Here is a 19042-nt window from a genome sequence, read left to right on the forward strand (position 1 = left end):
TATTATGTAGGAAAAATGATGAATGACTATGGGTCCCAGTTACTCCCAAGGGATTGATACTCTAATAGGAGAAACAGAGTACATGTCACTAAATAATATAAAGTAAATACGAAGTTAACATAAAGGAGGTAGACAGACACTACAAAAATTTAAAGATGTAAGAGAGAGAGCTATTTTTGGAGAAAAAAATATAAATGGGATTAAATTTAGTCCTTAAAGTGTAAGTTCAGGATGTTAACAAGTAGAGATCAGAAGAGAGGGCAGAGTGACTATTGAGCCAGAACGGTTTAATTATGGGGAATGGTAGGTTGTAGCAGTCACTGGAATGGTGACAGCTAGTCTGGAAAGCCTTCAGTGCTATACTTGGGCATCAGAATTTTATGTAGCCAGGGAGCCCTGGAGACTGATGGCATAGAGACAAATAGACAACCAGAACGTATAGGGGAAGGTGCTTTGTATTATAAAAGAACTTACTCTCTTTTTTTAATTCCTCTTAAAATTTAGGAATGATTGACTTAAATACAAGCTTGGAATGTTTAAACAAGTTTAAACAAGTTTGGAATGACTTTTATTCTTAGGGAATTCATCTATGTAGATAGAAGTGATTGATGTATCAGAATCATAGAAGTTATTGTCAGTGATCCAAAGATTGACTTAGTTACTAGCTCTGCTAAGAGACAAGCGTGTTATTTCTGAAGACCCACTGTACTTCATGTGGATGCCATTGCCCAGAGTCTGTTACTGGGTTTACTATTGTTTGGGGGTTGGCATTTATGACATTGGTTTAATTCAAGTAAGATCAGTATTCTGAATATCAACTAAATTGTAGGTTTATTTAACCAACCATTGGGTTAGTGGTTATATTATTGGAATCTAAAATGGCCCATAGAGCTAATAAAAGCGGTGATCTGGTCTTTCCTTTCATGAAAAGGCAGGTAAGACAGATCTCATTTACTCTTTACTTTCCATTCTTGCCCTTGGGCAGGAATCAGAGGAGTGTGGAGATATGAATAAAATGTGTTTCTTGAGGGTTTAATTCTCTTTCCCCCTTAAAGTGAAAGCAAATGCTTGGGTGATGTTTTCCAAAGAGGGACGTATGCACAACAATATATTTGGTGCTAGAAGCCCTTGCTAGGACTTCTGTTTTAATATATATATATAGTTTATGGTTTTCTATGTGTCAGACACTGTTCTAGCATCTTACATATATTAATCTTTACAACTTTAGGAGGAAATGATTATCTCCTGTTCCCATATGAAAAAACTAAAGAATAGCGAAGTAATTTGCTAAGGGTTATGCAGTTACTAAGTAACAGGCATTTGAATCCCAGAAATCTGGCTCCAGAGCCCATGCTCTTCATTCAAGAAATTAAACTTCATATCAGTATTTAGTACCTAGACGAATGCTGGTTCTATTACAGGGTTCATGTGAGTACCTACAGTTCCGTGCACGCTGAGACCGTGTCTTCCAGTAAAGGTGTGTGGGGCAGGGAGCGGATTCCACAGGGCAGGTCTCACCAAGTCTTAATTTGCTTTCGGTATGTTAGGGCATATAGCTGTGATATGTGCCTCGTTATGGATTCATGGGCTACATTACCTAGTTTTAGTTAAACTTACCTTTAAATGGGCACTGATCATTGCAAAAGAAACTGTGAATTAAAGGTCTACAAATACATTCAAAATGAGCAAGAAAAATGTCAGTGCTGATCCTTCCCCTGTGCCTGGTCCAAGCTGAGCCTTATAACAAAGTGAAAGCGCCTGTGATCCAGCTGGATATGACAAGAATCTTCTCAAAGTGGAACTGTTTATCTATGAACAGCATTGTTAATGATGGATCTTTTGCCCTAAGTGTTAGAATATTAGCCAAGATAGAACGGATACAGAATTTTAAAATAAATGAGTACATATATACATACACAGATACACATATGTACACACACATATACAGTTTACGTGTGTGTGTATTTATATATCTCTGTGAGAGCTGTGGGGGCCAGTGGCGGGGGTAATTCTTCACTGCCTAACATAAGATCTTGGCATACTTGAGGCAATGGCCCAAGGGTGCATTTGCGTTTGCCATCACTGGTGACCTGCTCCCTTTGGCCTCCTTCCTCTGTTACATCTTCTTAGCTCTTAAATTAATGAGATATATACTTCATACTGTATCCAAGCGTTTAAAAAAATTCTTTGTATCCTCTCTTTTGTTTCACAATCCTACTTCAGACCCATCTCTGTGTTACTGAACTGCATTGTCTATCTGGCATGTACCCTATTATTTTGTAGTCTTTCTCAGATGTCTTTTTAAGCATTTTAATGAACATTTGATTTTATAAGACACTCAATTATGAGATGCTGTTGGCCAGTTAGGACCCATATACCGGAAATCTACCTTCCATCTGTGCTTGTGTGTCACATTCTAGGTTTTCTTTAAGTTAATTAAACTGTGTTAAACCCTTGGTAGTGATTGGTATACTCTGGACATTAATTTTGATTGACGTTCATTATTCTCTTTGAATGCAAGAGACAGTGCTTGCTAGAAGCGAGGTGCAGTTATAGGCAGTTTTGCCTTGTTGCACAGATGAATAAGACAGGGTCTCTGCCCTCAGAGGGTCACAACCTCTGCCTCCCTTAGGGAAAATAGGTAGGCAGGTACATTGCTAGGCCTAGAAAAGACTGTGATGTTTGAGGCTATGACAACTTTTTGGTAAATGACTGTTTTGTCCTTGTTCTCTGTGCTGGTGCTCTGTCCCAGTGATCACTCCCGGCCCTTCCTTGAGTCTGTCCTGACCTTGCAGCTCCCGTCCAGTGAGAGCTTGCAGCAGAGCCCACGTGATGCCGGCTTCAGGACGTGTGCTTTAAGGGGAACAGGCAGCTTCTGCTTTTCTGATCTTGGAAGCCCAGTGCCAGGAAAAAACTCTGCCACCTGAGGCCACCGTGATAAGTGGGAGCCTGGGAGCCCAGGATACCCAGGTGGGGTAGAGTCGATGAAACCAAGGACCCCAGCTGACAGCCACCGTCAGCGGTAGCAGACATGGGAGCAAGCCATCTTGAGAGTGGGTCCTCCTGCCCCAGCTGATCTGGCCATTGCCACATGAACTCCCTGAGTCAGGGCTCACATTGCTGATTTGTGAGCAGATAAATCAATGGTTATTGTTTAAAGCCAGTAAGTTTTGGGTTAGTTTGTTACGTAGCTGTAGATAACCAGGGTAGCATTAAAGAGTAGCTGTTGCGTCCTGCTCCTCTCGCTTCCAGGTCAGGCCGGGTGTGTGTAACGACCTATGTGTGCACATGTTGGCTGCAGGTCAGGGTATTAGGGTTGGGGTGGCAGGGCTGTGAAGGGGAGAAGGGCCATCGTGAACCGATGGCGTTGCTTTTAGCAAGTGTCAGGTTTATCCCGGGCTTTTATTTTGGTGGTGAAATAGTTCAGTGCATTTAAGAAAAGCAGTGGAGGTGAAGGCAGCACTCAAAAGTTTAGTTCCCGTCAGGGAAGGTCCTGTAACATTTGTGTTTCTGTTTGTCACCGTGAGCGGAAGGGACTCCACCACTGACAGCATGTGACGCTTTGAAGCATCTTGTGCCACAGTGTGCTTTCCTCTTGTGCCGAAGAGCGCTGTTTTGTGATACAGCTGATAGAAGTGTGGCTTTCTCAAAATAAAGCAACGATAGCCGGGAGACTAGAGTCCTGGTCCCAGGCTCATGAGCTTATTCTTTTCCTTTTGTTGATTCAGTACTTTTTTTTTTTTTTTTTAAAGATGACTCCCTGTGTAGCAGCGTGTTGAGAGTGGAGATGGGAATTAAGATGTTGATTCAGAGTTGAGCCAAACACATTCCCTCTTCTCAGGAATCTAACACAAAAGACAGTATCTTAAAATATGGTTTGGTGAGTGTCACCTGGGAATGCAGGAGGAGAAAGAGTTAGTGTGGTCCCAGGATGCTGGGAGGCGCCCCTGGGGCAGAAGCCCTCTGGGCCTGGGAGATGATGTGAGCAGGGGCTGGCTGTGAGCTAGGACTGGCTGTGCATGCGCTTCGTCCCCTGGAGCTCTCCCTCCCTTCAGTGTAAAGTTTTGTCATCCTTCAAGGAGTCAGTTCCTATCAACAGGGAACAGTTAAGCAGTGACCAAAATACAAAGAGAAACTGAAACCATCCAGATTGCCATCTATATTTTAAACTCAGATTTAAATCCGGGTTCTTGACAATGGCCTACCAGGCCTGCTGGATGTCTGTCTTTGACCCTCTTCCTTCCCAGCCCTGACTCGCTCTGCTCCCCTCATGCTGCCAGCTTCTTTTTCTCAGAAGCGCCTTCGTGCCCAAGGGCCTTTGCACCTGCTGATCACATGCAGGAAGCACTCTGTCCCCACACCCTTGCATGGGACACAGCTCCCCTGCAGGCATCACAGGCCAGGCCTCGGGGAACACCCGGGTGCTCTGCAGTTGCTTTCGTCCAGCTCCATGGATGCTCAGTGCCAGTTAGCCAGCATGGTCGTCTGCGCGTAAGCTGCACTGGTCACCTGGCTCTTCCTGCTGGAACGGGAAACTCCATATGAGCAGTCTCACCATCTCCTCTTTTCTGCTTGGGCCCTAGAACAAGCTCGCCTCTTCACCAGTGTTGCAGTCGTCGTAACACGTGCTGAAGGCTGGAACCTGATCTAAGGACGTGCTTTGTTGACTTTGTCAGTATTTTAAAAAACAAAGCGAAGTGGTCTTGTTCTCCTCGCCCCTGCCGATTAAGCTTTTGTTCAGGGGGGTGATGAGGACATGGGTCTGAGCAGATCTCAGCAGTGGCTGCTTCCTTCTCTCACAGGGCACCCAGGGAAGTAGCCCTGGGAGTCTTCTCCACTGAGTGATCTTACCTGTGAGCCTGTGGAGGTTGGGAACAGGAGTGTTGAATTCCTGCACAAAAGACCTTTAAGGAAGTGTTGACTCCTGTGGCTTTTAGGGCTTTGCTCTCAGGCGAGCCCCCTCCAGTAAGCTAAGAAGCAAATGCTGAAGGCTCCTTTCTCCCTGCAGGCACCTGAACTCTGCCCTATGTGTGCTTGGTGTTTGCCCTGGGGCTTGGGCGTTAACTTGTATTCTGTCCAGTTTTCTTCTTGTCTTAAAGGGCAAGAGTGAGGTTCTTTCCAGCTCTACATCTGAGCTGAAATGGGTAGGTCTTAGAACGTGGTAGTTTCGAGAAATAGCAATGGCTAAAGTCAAAAGCAGGAGAGTAGTAGAGCCAGAGAGGCGGGCGCCAGGAGGCTCAGGAAGGTCCTTTCTCAGCAGTCAGGACACTGGGACTTGATTCTGAAGACAATCGGGAGTTGTATTTGAATCAGAGTGTACCCGAGTGAACTTTGTGTGAAGAGCTCTGTGCTGCTTTGAGGAGGTCTAGGTGGATTCAGTGAAAGGGTTCAGCAGGCAAGGTGAGTGAGGTTGGTGGCCGGGGCTAGGAGCTCGTGGTGTGACTGCAGAAAACTAGAGTGTGTGGGAGGCAAGGGGGTGAAATCAGTGAGATGTGAGTCCAGAGCGTTTATCAGATGCCCTCTCTGTATAGGTGTTGGGGCGGTGAGTCCAAAAGGCCCCATCCCTGCCCTCATGGAGTGACTGTCAGGTTCCTGGCTTGAGTCAGGGCACCGCTGGCGGGGCCGCTCGCTGGGCTGAGGAGCTCTGGAAGACAACATCTGACACTACACGGGCATAGGTTACGAGTTCAGGGTTAGGGTTGAGTTGGAGGTCAATAAAACATCCCTTTGTTGGACTAACCAACTTTTTGGTGAGCACCCAATTAAGGAGACCTTTTAATGGAGACAGTGACATGTTCTTGAGGCTTAGTTGTTTATGAAATGACAGCTTAAGTGTAATTGTTCCCTGAGGAACAGTGTCACGTCACAAATATAGTTTAAACCAATTAAAGCCAGTTCAGAACAGCATTTGGTCTTTACCAACGAAGAACATAATTATGGGATCTTACACATTATGCAGTGAAAACTCCATGTTGGTTTACTATCTTTGAAAAGTTTCCTATTTACAATTGTAAGGCTTGTGATATGATAATATATTTGTATAATGTAATAATTGACATCTGGAAAAATATCATGTGTCTTGGAAATAACACTTTCACCGTTTATTCAAATCTAGGCACAAGTGAAATTTTTTTTTTAATGATTTTTTATTATATTATGTTAGTCACCATAGAGTACATGCCCGGATTCCGATGCAAGGTTCGATGACAAGTGAAATTATTAATAAAAATGAAAGTTAAAATGTATTACATTCTCATTTTAGAATATAGTTATCAAAAATCAGATCCTGACTTTGGTTGAGGAAAGACTTTATTTGAATGTATTATTACAAGAGCAGGGAGGGGGCCTTGTAATAGGGAGAAGATCTGCACCTCATGAGATCAGTCAGATGGCAAAGGCTCTGCTTTTATGAGGAGAGGGCAAGAGGCCAGCAAGGTGGGGGAAGTGGGAGGAGCGGTGGAGGCGGCCTGAAGGGACAGTAGATCAGAGAAGGTTCACCCTGAGGCTGGCTCCTGAAGCGGTGGGGCCTTTCGGGGTTGTATGCCGGCCCAGGTTGCTGGTGGGTCACATTCAGGGGTGTGAGGAAAGCTAGAACTTCCCTGAAGTTTGATCAGGTCAGGTTAGTGGACGTTTTCTGATTGATCGGTGGGGACAGATTGGTCAGCTAATCTTTTGTGGGGTAAAGAATGCATATTGAGAGGCTCTGCTTCTGGCCTTGTTATAGGTGAACATCGGGCCATCCACAGGTCTTATCTAAATCACTTGGGGAAGAGTAGTTCTTTGCAATGAGCCGTTCCCAGGAATGGAAAAGGGCCTGAGCTTGTCCTCATCAGCACTGTTTTTCAGGAGCACAGGGTCACGTTAAATTCAGCATCCTCCCGGTGCGCAGTGCTTACCCGATGCGTCTTAATCTTCATCCTAACCCTTCGGTGTGAGGACTCTCATAAGCCATGACTTGGCTTCCTGAGGACCAGGAAGGCTAAGGAACTGCCAAGGTCACACTGCCAGTAAGAGGGCGCCCCGCTGTTTCAGAAGGCTGTGGCCTGGGAGCACCTGTGGGACGGTCCTAGTACTCGGAGCAAACGAGACCTCCGTGCTGCGTAACTTGTGTATGTATCGTTCGTGTCTGAAGAATCCAAAACGTGTATTCAGCCTGTGTCGCTCAGGCCTTTTCTTGTTGCAAGTACCAACCTGGGCCAGCTTAAGATTTGTTTTGTTTTGTTTTTTGAAGTACATAGGGTACCTTACAGAATCCATGGAGAAATTGAACTTGTAGTCTGCAAGAACGACAGCAACAAGGACTGAAAGCCTAAGGAAGAGAGAGGAACCGAAGTCAGTGACTCCTCTCCCTGGCGGTGTTTCTCAATAGGGACACAGCTAACATTGTACACAGGATACATCTTTGTTGTGAAGGGCAGTCCCGTCCATTTCCAATGTGTGATATTCTTAGCCTTTGCGCACTAAATGCCAGTAGTGACCTACAGTCATTGTGACAACCAAATAAACATGCTAAGTATTTCCAGATTCCCTGGAGAGGTGATGCAGTCAGGGGTTGAGAACCCAACCAAGCAGCCAAACATACTGCCATTGTTGTGACTCCATGTTAAGGACAGTGAGTGTCCACACTCTTAGTTCTAAACCTCAGACTCCCATGACTTCCAGTCAGAGACCCTTCGGGGTGGCCTGGGCACAGTCCTGCTGTTCAGGTGTGCTGGCTCCCTTGGTAGCCCTGCGGATGGGGGGGAGTCCATTTTCAGTAATAGTGGGTCCTGTTCACATAAATTTCTGTATGACCGTAATAGTTGAATTCATCAATTTATTACTTACTAATTTGGCATAGAGTATGCACAGTCTGTTGGTTGCTCTGTTAGATGATTTTTTATACCTTCCTGTATTTAATTCATATTTACTGATTCATTAATCAGTAGATCGTATGATCCCTGTGTTGTGGGTGAAGTCTGGGGCTCATGCGGTGACTTGACGTGGGACGTGCAATTCCTGCAGAACACGTACTTGAACAGAGAAGGGAGTGAAAGTGTTTCTGACGGTCAAAACGCTCATTTATATCCGTTCTGTGAATGCAAGACTAATAGAAGTTAAGTGGAGAAAGAAAACTCCTAAAGGCATATAAAATCGTAAAAATGTTTTTCCTTCTTCTATAGAGTTGTACAAGTAACCTTGAATAGATCATATCATTCTGTGGACTTCAGTTTCCTCAGTATAAAATTAGATGTTTGGGCTGGATGATTTCTAAGGTGTCTTAGTTTTTTTGTTAATGAGGAAATATTTAGCTATTAGAGGTGTGAGGTAAATATGGCTGCTTGACCACAAATTTAGTCTCATGCCATCTTTGAAACCTGCCAAAATGAATATAAATGAAGGAAAAAGGCATAAATCCTCAAAGATGAGAATGGAGGGGTGAGGCACTAGTAGGCCAATGATGGAGTGAAGTTTTGGTGGTTGCAAAATAAAGTGATAAATGGTAATGACTTAGGTGACAAGAGAAAGCAGGATTCAGGCTTACAGGACAAGACGAAGTGTCCCAGAAACGTGTCCCGGTAGTACAGAAATAGCTCGGGAAGGTTCAGGAATCATGGACACCAGTTACTGAGAAGGTGGGTTGATGGGCAGAACTGAAGAAGAGGAGACTTGGTTCAAAGTTTGTGCGAGAAGTGGTTAGACCACCGGATGCTCTTCCTGGCTGATAAAACCAGGCATCTGCCTTCTTAACCTACAGCAGGCTAGAGATTTCCTGAAGGGGTTGAATCAAGAAGGCTTGGGCTCTAAGACCCAGATAAATACAACCAAGGGTTAGAGATGCCACCCTGAAAATGAGAGTATTATTTCCCTTAAATAGAGGTGTGTATACCTACTGGTGGGAATCCCAGCGTTCTAGCAGCCAAGCTGATTCCTCCGCCTGGGAGGTTGGGGAATTCCTAGTCAGGGTACCCACTTACCTAGGCCAAGAGAAGAGAAACAGATACTGATATTTGAGTAACTTCTGATGAAAAAACTGGCCTGCCATCTTAAAGTGAATCTTCAAGTTCAGTTGTCAAATCCTGTGGATGAAAGCAGGACTTCCAGGTAATGTTTTAGAGCCTCAGCCTTAAATTTTTAAGAACAGGCAGCAGAGGATTACTGGTAACTTGAGGAAAGCCCATAATGTAGAAAGAGACCAATTCACAAAATGTGAATCTGTTGGAAGAAGCAGATACTATAAGCTCCAAGTTGGGGTGGGGGTGGGGCGCACTGCCATTAATATCCTCAGAAATATAAGAATTATATCACTTCCATAAAATATTTTTAAAATGCTGTAAAAAAAAGAACAAATACAAGAAAGTACTATTAGTAAACATTTGATAGCAAAAATGAAAAAATCAATAGATAGTAGGAAATGTACTTAAATCCCCCCAGAAAGTAAAACAGATAGAGAAGGTGAAAGGGAAAGAAGAAAAATAAGAGGGAAATTTAGAGTTCCAACTCAGGAGATCCTAATAGCCAAATAATAGAATTTCCAGAAAGATAAAGCAGAGAAAACGGGTAACCAAGACTAAAGTAGAGATGAGTGGGTGGAGACACTGATTTTTTTTCCCTATGTTGTATTATTTGATATTTTTAACTCTATATGTATCATTTCTATATTTTTAAAAAGTAATTGACTTAAAATTAAATTTAAAAAACAAAAAAATACATGTGAAGGTTAAAAATACTGTGAATATTTGAGTTTTCATTGAAGATCAATAAAATTAAAAGGCAAGGAAAATATACCGTTTTGATTTTTTAAAAGTACGTATTTTAAAAAAATTACTTCAATTACCATAGAGAAATTGAGGAACAATTTTCCCTTAAAAACAGCAACAGCACAGTGGCATAGATCATGGAGGAGAGCTGATACCAAAAGCAGCAGCTGCATGAGTTTGTAATCAGGAATCTTGCCAATGAGAACACTTTCCCTCCTGGTCAGTAGGGCTGACTTTCTTTCTGGGAAAAGAAGTGTTCATGACTTTACCTTAATTACGTTAAGGCTTTTAAAAGTTGTGTGAAGTTCCTAGTAACAATCCTTTCATTCAAGATGTATTTATTGTCTATTCTGTGCTAAGCATTGTTCTGATTCATTTATGTGGACCCATTTAATCTTCCTAACAGCCTTTTGAGGGCAGGTTCTGTTGTCTTTCACTGTTTTCATCTTACAGATGAGGAACCCAAGGTACGGAGAGGTCAGGTAACCCGGTTAACTAGCTGTAGTGTTGCTCAGCTGGTAAATGGAAAAGCCAGGTTTTTAAACCAAGGCAATGTAGCCTCAGGGTCCATATCCTTAATGAATTCACTTCTGTTCTGCTTGTTAAGTAAAGAACCCTAAGAATCAAGACTAAATAATTTGTCAACATTTTCCTAGCTAGTTATTTTAGGAGAGATAGATGGATTTTGTCGTAAAGCTTTGTGAGTCAACGAATCCTTGAGAACTCATCCAGGCCAACGCACTCCCTAGTTGACTAATCAAGGTTCAAGTGCCGACTAGGCAGAAGGACCCAGACACTCTGTAGTGACCAGCCTAGAGTCCCTTACATCCTCCCCACCTACATCCTTGTCATAGCACTGTTCATGGTTGAAGTCAAATGTGTGTTAAAATTGTCAGGATAGCAACCTAGGATTTCTGGGAATTAGCTTAGTTATAATGTGTGAAATCTAGCCATCGTTGACAGGATTGGTTTTTACTTTACATCTTTTAGCCCTGTTATACGTGGTTTCCGGAAAACTGTACAGTGTGAGGCATACAGCAGGCACTTAAATATTCGGCATTATTAGCAATGTGCCATGTATTGTAGTGTTTACTGACATTCATGGTTAATAAATTACTTTCAGATATGAATGTTACAAATTTGGTTTGTTTGTTTTTTCCCTAGTTCAACTTTGTGGGGAAACTTTTGGGTCCCCGTGGCAATTCTCTGAAGCGTTTACAAGAAGAAACCTTGACAAAAATGTCCATCCTTGGGAAAGGTTCCATGCGAGACAAGGCAAAGGTAACGTTCATCATAGACAATGGCTACTTTGGAGACAAGTTACATAATGTACTTTTAGATTATGCATTGTGTTAATACAAACTATATTAGAGCTAGCTAGGGTCACGGATGAAATTATATGAAAATGTTGTATAAGGCGATGAGTTTGTGGTACTGTGTAGAAAGCTGAGTCACCCGGACCAGTTTCAGAATATATGGTGTCCTATGCGTACGTCTGTAACTATTACCTTCATTTAGTATCGCGATACGGAAATTACCGCGAAGAGAAATAAAAGTTACCTGCAGTCTCACTGCCACTGTTTGCATCTTCGATGAGTTCCTGGGGGCCTTTTTTCTATGCCTGTATTTCAAATAGTTGACTTTGTAAAGTATACACTCAGATTTGCTTTTTTTGCCCTTCATTTGATACCCTATACATTTTATCAAGTTAAAATTGATTTTAAATGTTTTAATAGTGGTTTTGTATCCTCACACACAGTGGCTCTACTTGGCTCTATTCCTGCCAACTGCCTCTTTTTTTTTTTTCCTGTAATAAGCTAAAATTACTGAGTTATTTTTATTGATCACATTCTTAAATGTCCTGCTTCTGAAAGAAATTTTCACATTTCCTAATGTGCTATCACATTGTTCTCCGTTGTCATCTTGTTGCTCTGTCACTGGGGAAAAGATTGATGTGACTGAAAACCAGAACCGCATTCAGTGGTCACTTTCCATGAAATGTTGAGCAATGATTGTGTCACACAAGAACGTTATTTAGACAAAATCCAGCCTCCTCACACATACAAAAAGTCCATCTAAACAAAGGCTTTTATAATAAAAAATGGCTGCCATTTCTTTGTCGAACAGCTACTGCGAGTGCATTACTCCGTGTTATCCCTAGAAAAATGATGGAAGATACATAACGTTTTCCTTATTTTACATGTAAAGAAACTGAGATTTAGAGAATCTGAGAATATTATCTGGGTTAATCAGGGAAATTAAATTATTTGATTAAAACAGGGCTATGTATCATACACACATGGAATGCTGCTTAAAAATATAGATTCTCGGGGCGCCTGGGTGGCACAGAGGTTAAGCGTCTGCCTTCGGCTCAGGGCGTGATCCCGGCGTTACGGGATCGACCCACATCAGGCTCCTCCTCTATGAGCCTGCTTCTTCCTCTCCCGCTCCCCCTGCTTGTGTTCCCTCTCTCGCTGGCTGTCTCTATCTCTGTCAAATAAATAAATAAAATCTTTAAAAAAAAATATAGATTCTCATACAACCTTTTTAGGGTAGAACCTCAAAATAAATTTTCAGTGGGTGTTTGAAATGATTCTGCTGCGTGACCAGGTTAGGTTAACCATTCCCTAAGCCTTGCTGACTCAGATGATGTTACTTTGATTCCCTGACTCATCTGTTCTGGCAGTTCGTGGAAATGGTCAGTTGGTCAGAAATTTTATAGAACTTGTAGGAAACGCCCATCCTTGCTGATATTTTTTTTTATTATGTTATGCTAGTCACCATACAGAACTTCGTTAGCTTTGGTGTGGCGCTGATATCTACCTAGGTCTTCAGTAAGGGCCATCGCGTCATGAGGTGCATGATAGGACCAGTGGAATTCATCAACATACTGCTCATTTTGTTTGTTGTGAAGGGAGGTGTTTTCATCAGAAGCAGCGTTCTGTGGCATCAGGTGGCAGGGATGAGGGTGCCGCAGATAGTTTTATGGGTACAAAGGAAGCAGGGAAGGCAGGTCTTTAGCTAGATTATATGTCCAAGTAATGGCAAGTGCCTGGCTACCCAGTTACTGAAAATGATTCTAAATATTATCACCTTGCTATCAGGGCTTGGTGGTTTTTCCAGATTATGTTGTCATTTTAAGGGCTGTCTCTGCTGTTGGCATATTGGGCATTCAGCCGTGCAATGGCTAAGAATCCTTTTAGAGGGGAGTCTGTGTTGTGAAGTAATATATAACCTCTCTCTCTGTCACCACAGACACTGTTGAAGTCCCTTGAGTAGCACCGAGGTGGCTGGGGAATGAGGTGCTTTGACACCTACTGAAATGAGTCCCTTGGTCTCCCTGGTCACTGAGTGCCTGCTGTGCATTGCATGGAGTACCCCGTTCTCTTAGACACTCAGTGGGTCTCGGCTGCTTTCCTAGACCACTTACTAGCCCTTCGGTAATCCTCTCATTTCTGTGTCCTTGACCACATGGGGCTGAGAATCATTATTGAGATTCTGTAAGTGGCTGATCATTTCCATTTCATCAAGACACCCAGGAACTGGGGAAGTCGCATACATTCGGGGTTTACAGTCCATTGAGCTGCTGTCAAGGGACAGGATCAGAAGTCCTTTGTCTGTTGACCCTGTAGACCCCCCTGTCATCAGTGGCCCTCAGTGGAGCAGCATCTGCTCAGTCAGTTTTTTAATCCTCAGGCTTTCTGGGTATTTCTTCTTTTCAGTGCATAGTCGCTCTAGTAAAAGGCCCCAGATCCTTGCTGGGAAGACAAGGAAGTGTCACATGTACACAAGGAGGTGTTCACAGCTATTATTAGCTTTCTTATTCTCTGCATCCCCGCAGCAAGCAAGGATCTGACCCTAGGCCAGGAGGTCATACCAAGAAACAGTAATAAAGTGTGACGCCTGGGTGGCTCAGTCAGTTAAGTGTCCACTTTCGGCTCAGGTCATAGTCCCAGGGTCCTGGACCCGAGCCCAGTGTTGGACCCCTTGCTCCATGGGGAGACAGCTTCTCTCTGTCCCTCTGCCCCTCCCCCAGACTTGTGCTCTTTCTCTCCTCTTGCTACCTCTCTCAAACAAATAAATAAAATCTTAAAAAAAAAAAAAAGCCTGAGAATTGTCCTCTCCTTTCAAGGAACTACCTCGGCTATTTAAACAAGGTAAGAAAAGTCTCACCAGACAGGCTTCTGCCAGTGTGGAAGGCTCAGTGGGGCTTTCACTTTTGAATACTAGGGTCGTTTGAATCCTCCCATATGTTGCCAGTCCAGTTCTCAGATCTTCACTGTTCTCCAGACATTTTCCTAAACCCCACAGGAGAGGTGGCTGGGCAGTTGGCCATCCTTCGGGAGTACACAGGCTTCAACTCTGCTTCTCCCAGTCGGCTTCATAAGTAGTGAAACTTCTAGGCTACTTCTGGCTCTTTGAGACTTGAACGCATAATGTCAGGTCTTGAATCTGTCATTTTCTTTTTGGAACTCTTCAGTAGAGTAAGCAGCAGCCCGTTTCACCCCACTCCCCCGCCTTGTTTTCCTCTCGCGCATCATGCTGTGGCCGTCCTCTGCCACACGTGGCCATCAGTCACATCTTCAAGAGCATTTCACTGACGTCCCCACAGGTGATAATCCCAGTACCAGGTTTGCTATGGAAGTGGGTACACTGGTATCCCATGTCCTGTGCTGCAGTCGGGTCCTCACTGCCTGTGCTCTGGAATGCTGATTTCTGTTGATCCTTTTAGTCTGCAGAAATTCTCAGTTAATAATGTTTATTTTTAAAGAGATTTCCATTACTTTGTATTAAAATCTCATCTTTTAGATTTTCAAAGTGTTCACTATCTAAATTCTAATGAGACCATAATTCATTTTATTCTTGTATTTTCTACATTGATGAAATTATGGGAGTCATTACTGACTTGCATCAGTTGGTTACGTAGCATAGTAATCACTGTAATGCTGTGGTCTGTCGAGCCTTCAGTTTGTGCCAGCATGCTAGCTGTTCTGCCCTTATCATCTTTATTATAGAATAATAGAATAATTAATGCTGTAGTCATCATTTATTGTTTATTATGTACTAAGCATAGTTCTAAAGACTTTCTGTGTCTTTAAACGTGAAACTCCTTTTTTACTACAATTCCTCTATATTACATAACTCCTCATTACTGTGCTGACGACTCCTTTATTACTCCAACAACCCTGAGAGCAATAGATCCTGTACTGTTGCTCTGCACTTAAAATCACCTCTTCAAGATGAAAAGGTGACCCGGCCAAAGTTACACAGTAAATGTGGAATTCGGGATTTGAAAGCAGAACTCCAAACGAAGTCTGTGTTCTTTCCCACACACCATGTTGCCTGTCCCTGCTAACCCAGGAAAGAACCTGGTAAAGCTCCTCGCTGTGTGGAGATGAGTGACAGCAGGCTGGGCTAAGAAAGCCTCTCTTCCCACCTCCATCTGGGGTAGCAGTGGCGGGGCTGCGCTGTGAATCAGTTACAAACGCTCATTAATGTCCTTAGCGTGATGCTGTGTTTGAGAGGTAAGCAGTGTTTATGTCAGTAGTTTCTACTTTCAGAAGTGAACTGTTGAACATAAAATTCGATTTTGTGAAGTTTAAAACTTCAGCTCTGAAAGCAGAGTCCCAGATCAAGTGATGGAAAGCGTTCCGATTAGAACAAATAGTCTACCGTTGGCCTGAAAGAGTTGTGCTTTTTATACGTGACCAACTCCGAAGGAAATGCAGAGGATATTACGGTAGCTTATATTTGCTCTCCTTGCTTCAAATATTTTTCCTTCTTTTCCTTCCATTTCTGACCCACTTTCCATAAATGCAAAGGAAACTGACATTTATTGAGTCCTAGCCTGTGTAAGGCAGTGTGTACGTGCTCTCCTTTGCCAGGCATTTACAGAAAGTTGGTCCTTTTTACTCTTCTCAACAGTCCTGCATTAATATACTTATGTTAACATCAATTTGATTTTGCAAATTAAGGGTTGGATTACATTTAATCTGTATAAACAAACACACCTGGTGTCTGGCATGGCTACGATTTGGGTATTTCCGACTCAAAACCCCATTTCCTTGTCATGCTCTAGATCTCTCTTTTCTTTAAAAGAGATCATATTAGTGAAGTAACCCAAGCTGGAGTCTTACCCGGTGGGGTCAAGGGTGCTTGTGCGTCTTTGACCTCTTGGCCCGTGGTGGAATTAGAAGGTGCTGTTGCCAGGAGTTCTAGGGTTCTCCTTCTCGTGGGCTTGGTACTTTACAGAGGCTAGGAAGGTTCCCCCTGTTTTGGAAATCACTCTAGCTGTAGGTACCTACTCATCTTAATCTGTCTGTCTGATTTGAATGTTGGAAACAAAGACTTTTAAAAGACCCAGATTCTGTCATTTGCCACTATAATGAATGCTGGTTAGGACAAGATAATGGACCAAAATCATTTGTTTCTTACTGACTGATCTAGGTTTTTTTCCTCCTCTTTTTTCCCCTGAGTTTTATTATGTAAACAAAAAAAATACCTTTTTTTAATGTGTATCATAATTATGTAAAATCATGTAATAAAGTCTTTCATTTATTTTATTCACTGTTTTATCCTCAGATACAGTGCCTGGCATGTAGAAATGTTTTTTGAATGACTATACGAATGAGCAAATGAATATAGAAATGAGTAAATAATGTTTATCTATCATTCAGAAGTATTTGTTGAGTGTCAGCTGTATACCAGACACTTTTCTAGACAAGGAAAATGAGCACCAAAGAAGACAATCATGGTTTTTGTTCTGTTGTGATCACCTCCAGTGAGGAAAATTAGATAATAGTCAAGAAACAATAGGTATTTTAGGTAATTTGACGGTGGAAATGGTTTGTGGCAGCATCACAGATGCTCGGCGTTAGCAGTGCAGAAGGAGTTTAGGAGATCAGCCAATCAACCAGGGGTCTGAGCAGCGCCTGGAGAGGGATCGGGCTGGGGGGACGGGGGGAGACAAAACAGCCAGGCACACGGCAGAGGGTCTCCCTTGAGGCCAGTAGCAGGAGTTGAGACTTACTCCAATAGCAGCAAGAAGCCTTCAGTGTTTTCGTAGAAGCTGGGATTTGTGTTTTAATTCTCATCCTTAGGGTGCTGCTTGCCGTTGAGGGAACCTTCTGTGACAGCTGCATGCCAGAGGAGCTCTGTGTAGCCTTCCTGTTTCTTTTCTTATAAAGACACCCTTTCAAGCATGGTTTTTCTTTCTTCAGGAAGAAGAGTTGAGGAAAAGTGGAGAAGCAAAGTACTTCCACCTCAATGATGACCTCCACGTTCTCATTGAAGTCTTTGCTCCACCAGCAGAAGCATATGCCCGCATGGGACACGCGCTGGAAGAAATCAAAAAGTTCCTCATTCCTGTTAGTACAATTTTCCTTGATAGTTCATTTGTACTCCAAAGTCCGTCCTTTATTTTAATCCTTGGTAATTCTTATCAGTAAGTATTATTTGCATAATACTTTATTTGTTGTAAGTATCCCTGTGAATTGGCATTTTTCTTTCTTTATAAACAAGGCAAGGGTTTTTTAGAAGAGATTAGATAGTACTGGTAAGGCTACCCAGCCAAGAAAGTTGAAGAGCATAATCACTAGTTCAGGTTTTGGGACTCACACGTCCTCAGCCTTTTTGTGACACTGAAGTCACCTACAAAGCCATTGTGCTCCAATAAAAATGCATCAGAGCCTTCCGTGCAGCAAGCGCTGTGTGTGGTGTTGGACCAGCAGCCATGAATAGAAGCAGCCCCCACCCTCAAGGACTCTGTAGTGTAGGGGAGGAGAGAAGCGTAAGCCAATGATGTCAGTAGAGCGTGGTAAACATAATGACAGACGTAAGCATGAGGAGCCCAGAGAAGAAGGGCGCTGTGCTGATAGTTAGCTGGCTTCTGCTGGGTGTTTTATGCTTTGTTTTTTTGTTTGTTTATTTGTTTTTGGTTTTTTTTAAGATTTTTATTTATTTGAGAGAGAGATCATGGTGGAAAAGGGAGAAGCAGGCTCCCTGCTAAGCAGAGAGCTGATGCAAGCCTCAGTCCCAGGACCCTGAGATCATGACCTGAGCCAAAGGCAGATGCTTAACTGACTGAGCCCTTATGTTTTGTTAATATAACAATTGCTATTCTGTTTTAACCCTTCCAAGACACTTTGACATTGCTAAGAATGTGATAATTTGAAGAGAATGCATCTCTACCTCCATTATGAAAGTTAATTTAGGTTTTTTATATGATTTGCATGTACTAGATTTTAAAAAGCTAAACCATTGAACACTGTGACTCTTTAGACATTTTATTTAGAGAAGCTGTCACACCTGCCCAACAGCTGCCTGAAGTAAGACTGTCTTCGGCAACCCCAGGTTGGTCTAGGAGATGGACTTATATACCACAGCACATGTATCATGATTATGTTATCTGTGGGGAAAATTGTTGAATTTATAGGGAAAGGATATTTTAAATCATGATTTCCCTGGAAAACCGAGACATGGGATTGTATTAAGTCATTTTACTTGGGAACTGAAAATGATTCAATTTCCTTAATTCCCTCAAGCCAACATGATGATCCATTTATGCATTTAGCTTTTTGTTTTGTTTTGTTTTTGTAGGGAGGAGAGAGAGGGAGGTGGGGGGGGCAGAGGGAGAGGGGGAGAGAGAATTTTAAATGGGCTCCACACCCAGTGCAGAGCCTGATGTGGGGCTTGATCTCACAACCCAGAGATCGTGACCTGAGCTGAAATCAAGAGTCAGACGCTTAACCAACTGTGCCACCCAGGTGCCCCTATTCATGTAGCTTAGAAACAAAGTTTTTTAGTACTTTCTATGTGATAGATACATGGGAACTAATAAAAGACATTATTTTTTCTGCCCCTGTGGTGTCCATATAATGGCAGAGACAGATAAGAATCAGATATTCATATAAGCAGTTATAAAATTGCTACTCTGACAAGACTGAGGAGAGGTTTAATGTCTTAGTGGTCATTCGGTGTGGACTAGGGAGTGCTGACCTAGCCACGTAGGCTGCCACAGGACCTCCCACTCCACCCCTTTTATGCTTCTCCACCAAGACATCGATCTGACTTCTCTCCCCTTGAATCTGGGCTGACCAGGAGAACTCTTTGCTTAACGCAGGGTCACAAAGATTTTCTGCTGTGTTTTCTTAATATTTTATTAAATATAAGCTCTGTCACTTAAGTCTATGATCAATTTTAGGTTAATTTTTGGATATGGTGTGAAGTTAGGATCTAGGTTTGTCTATCCAGCCCATATTGTCCCAGCACCATATTGTCCCAGCACCATATGTTGAAAAGAC

At 42.8% G+C, this 19042-nt stretch overlaps 1 protein-coding gene across 1 annotated transcript in view; it reads left to right on the forward strand.

Moving 5' to 3' along the window:
- The window catches only part of LOC100463669 (KH domain-containing, RNA-binding, signal transduction-associated protein 3), a 116318-nt gene that overhangs the window by 70481 nt on the left and 26795 nt on the right, over positions 1-19042 (forward strand). Inside the window, exons 3-4 of the mRNA XM_034668649.1 lie at positions 10905-11021; positions 16961-17107. Coding sequence (XP_034524540.1) covers positions 10905-11021; positions 16961-17107 — 264 coding nt within the window. The remainder of the gene's footprint in view (positions 1-10904; positions 11022-16960; positions 17108-19042) is intronic.

The sequence above is a fragment of the Ailuropoda melanoleuca genome, chromosome 9 (genome assembly GCF_002007445.2).
Source record: "Ailuropoda melanoleuca isolate Jingjing chromosome 9, ASM200744v2, whole genome shotgun sequence".
NCBI classification, from domain to species: domain Eukaryota; kingdom Metazoa; phylum Chordata; class Mammalia; order Carnivora; family Ursidae; genus Ailuropoda; species Ailuropoda melanoleuca.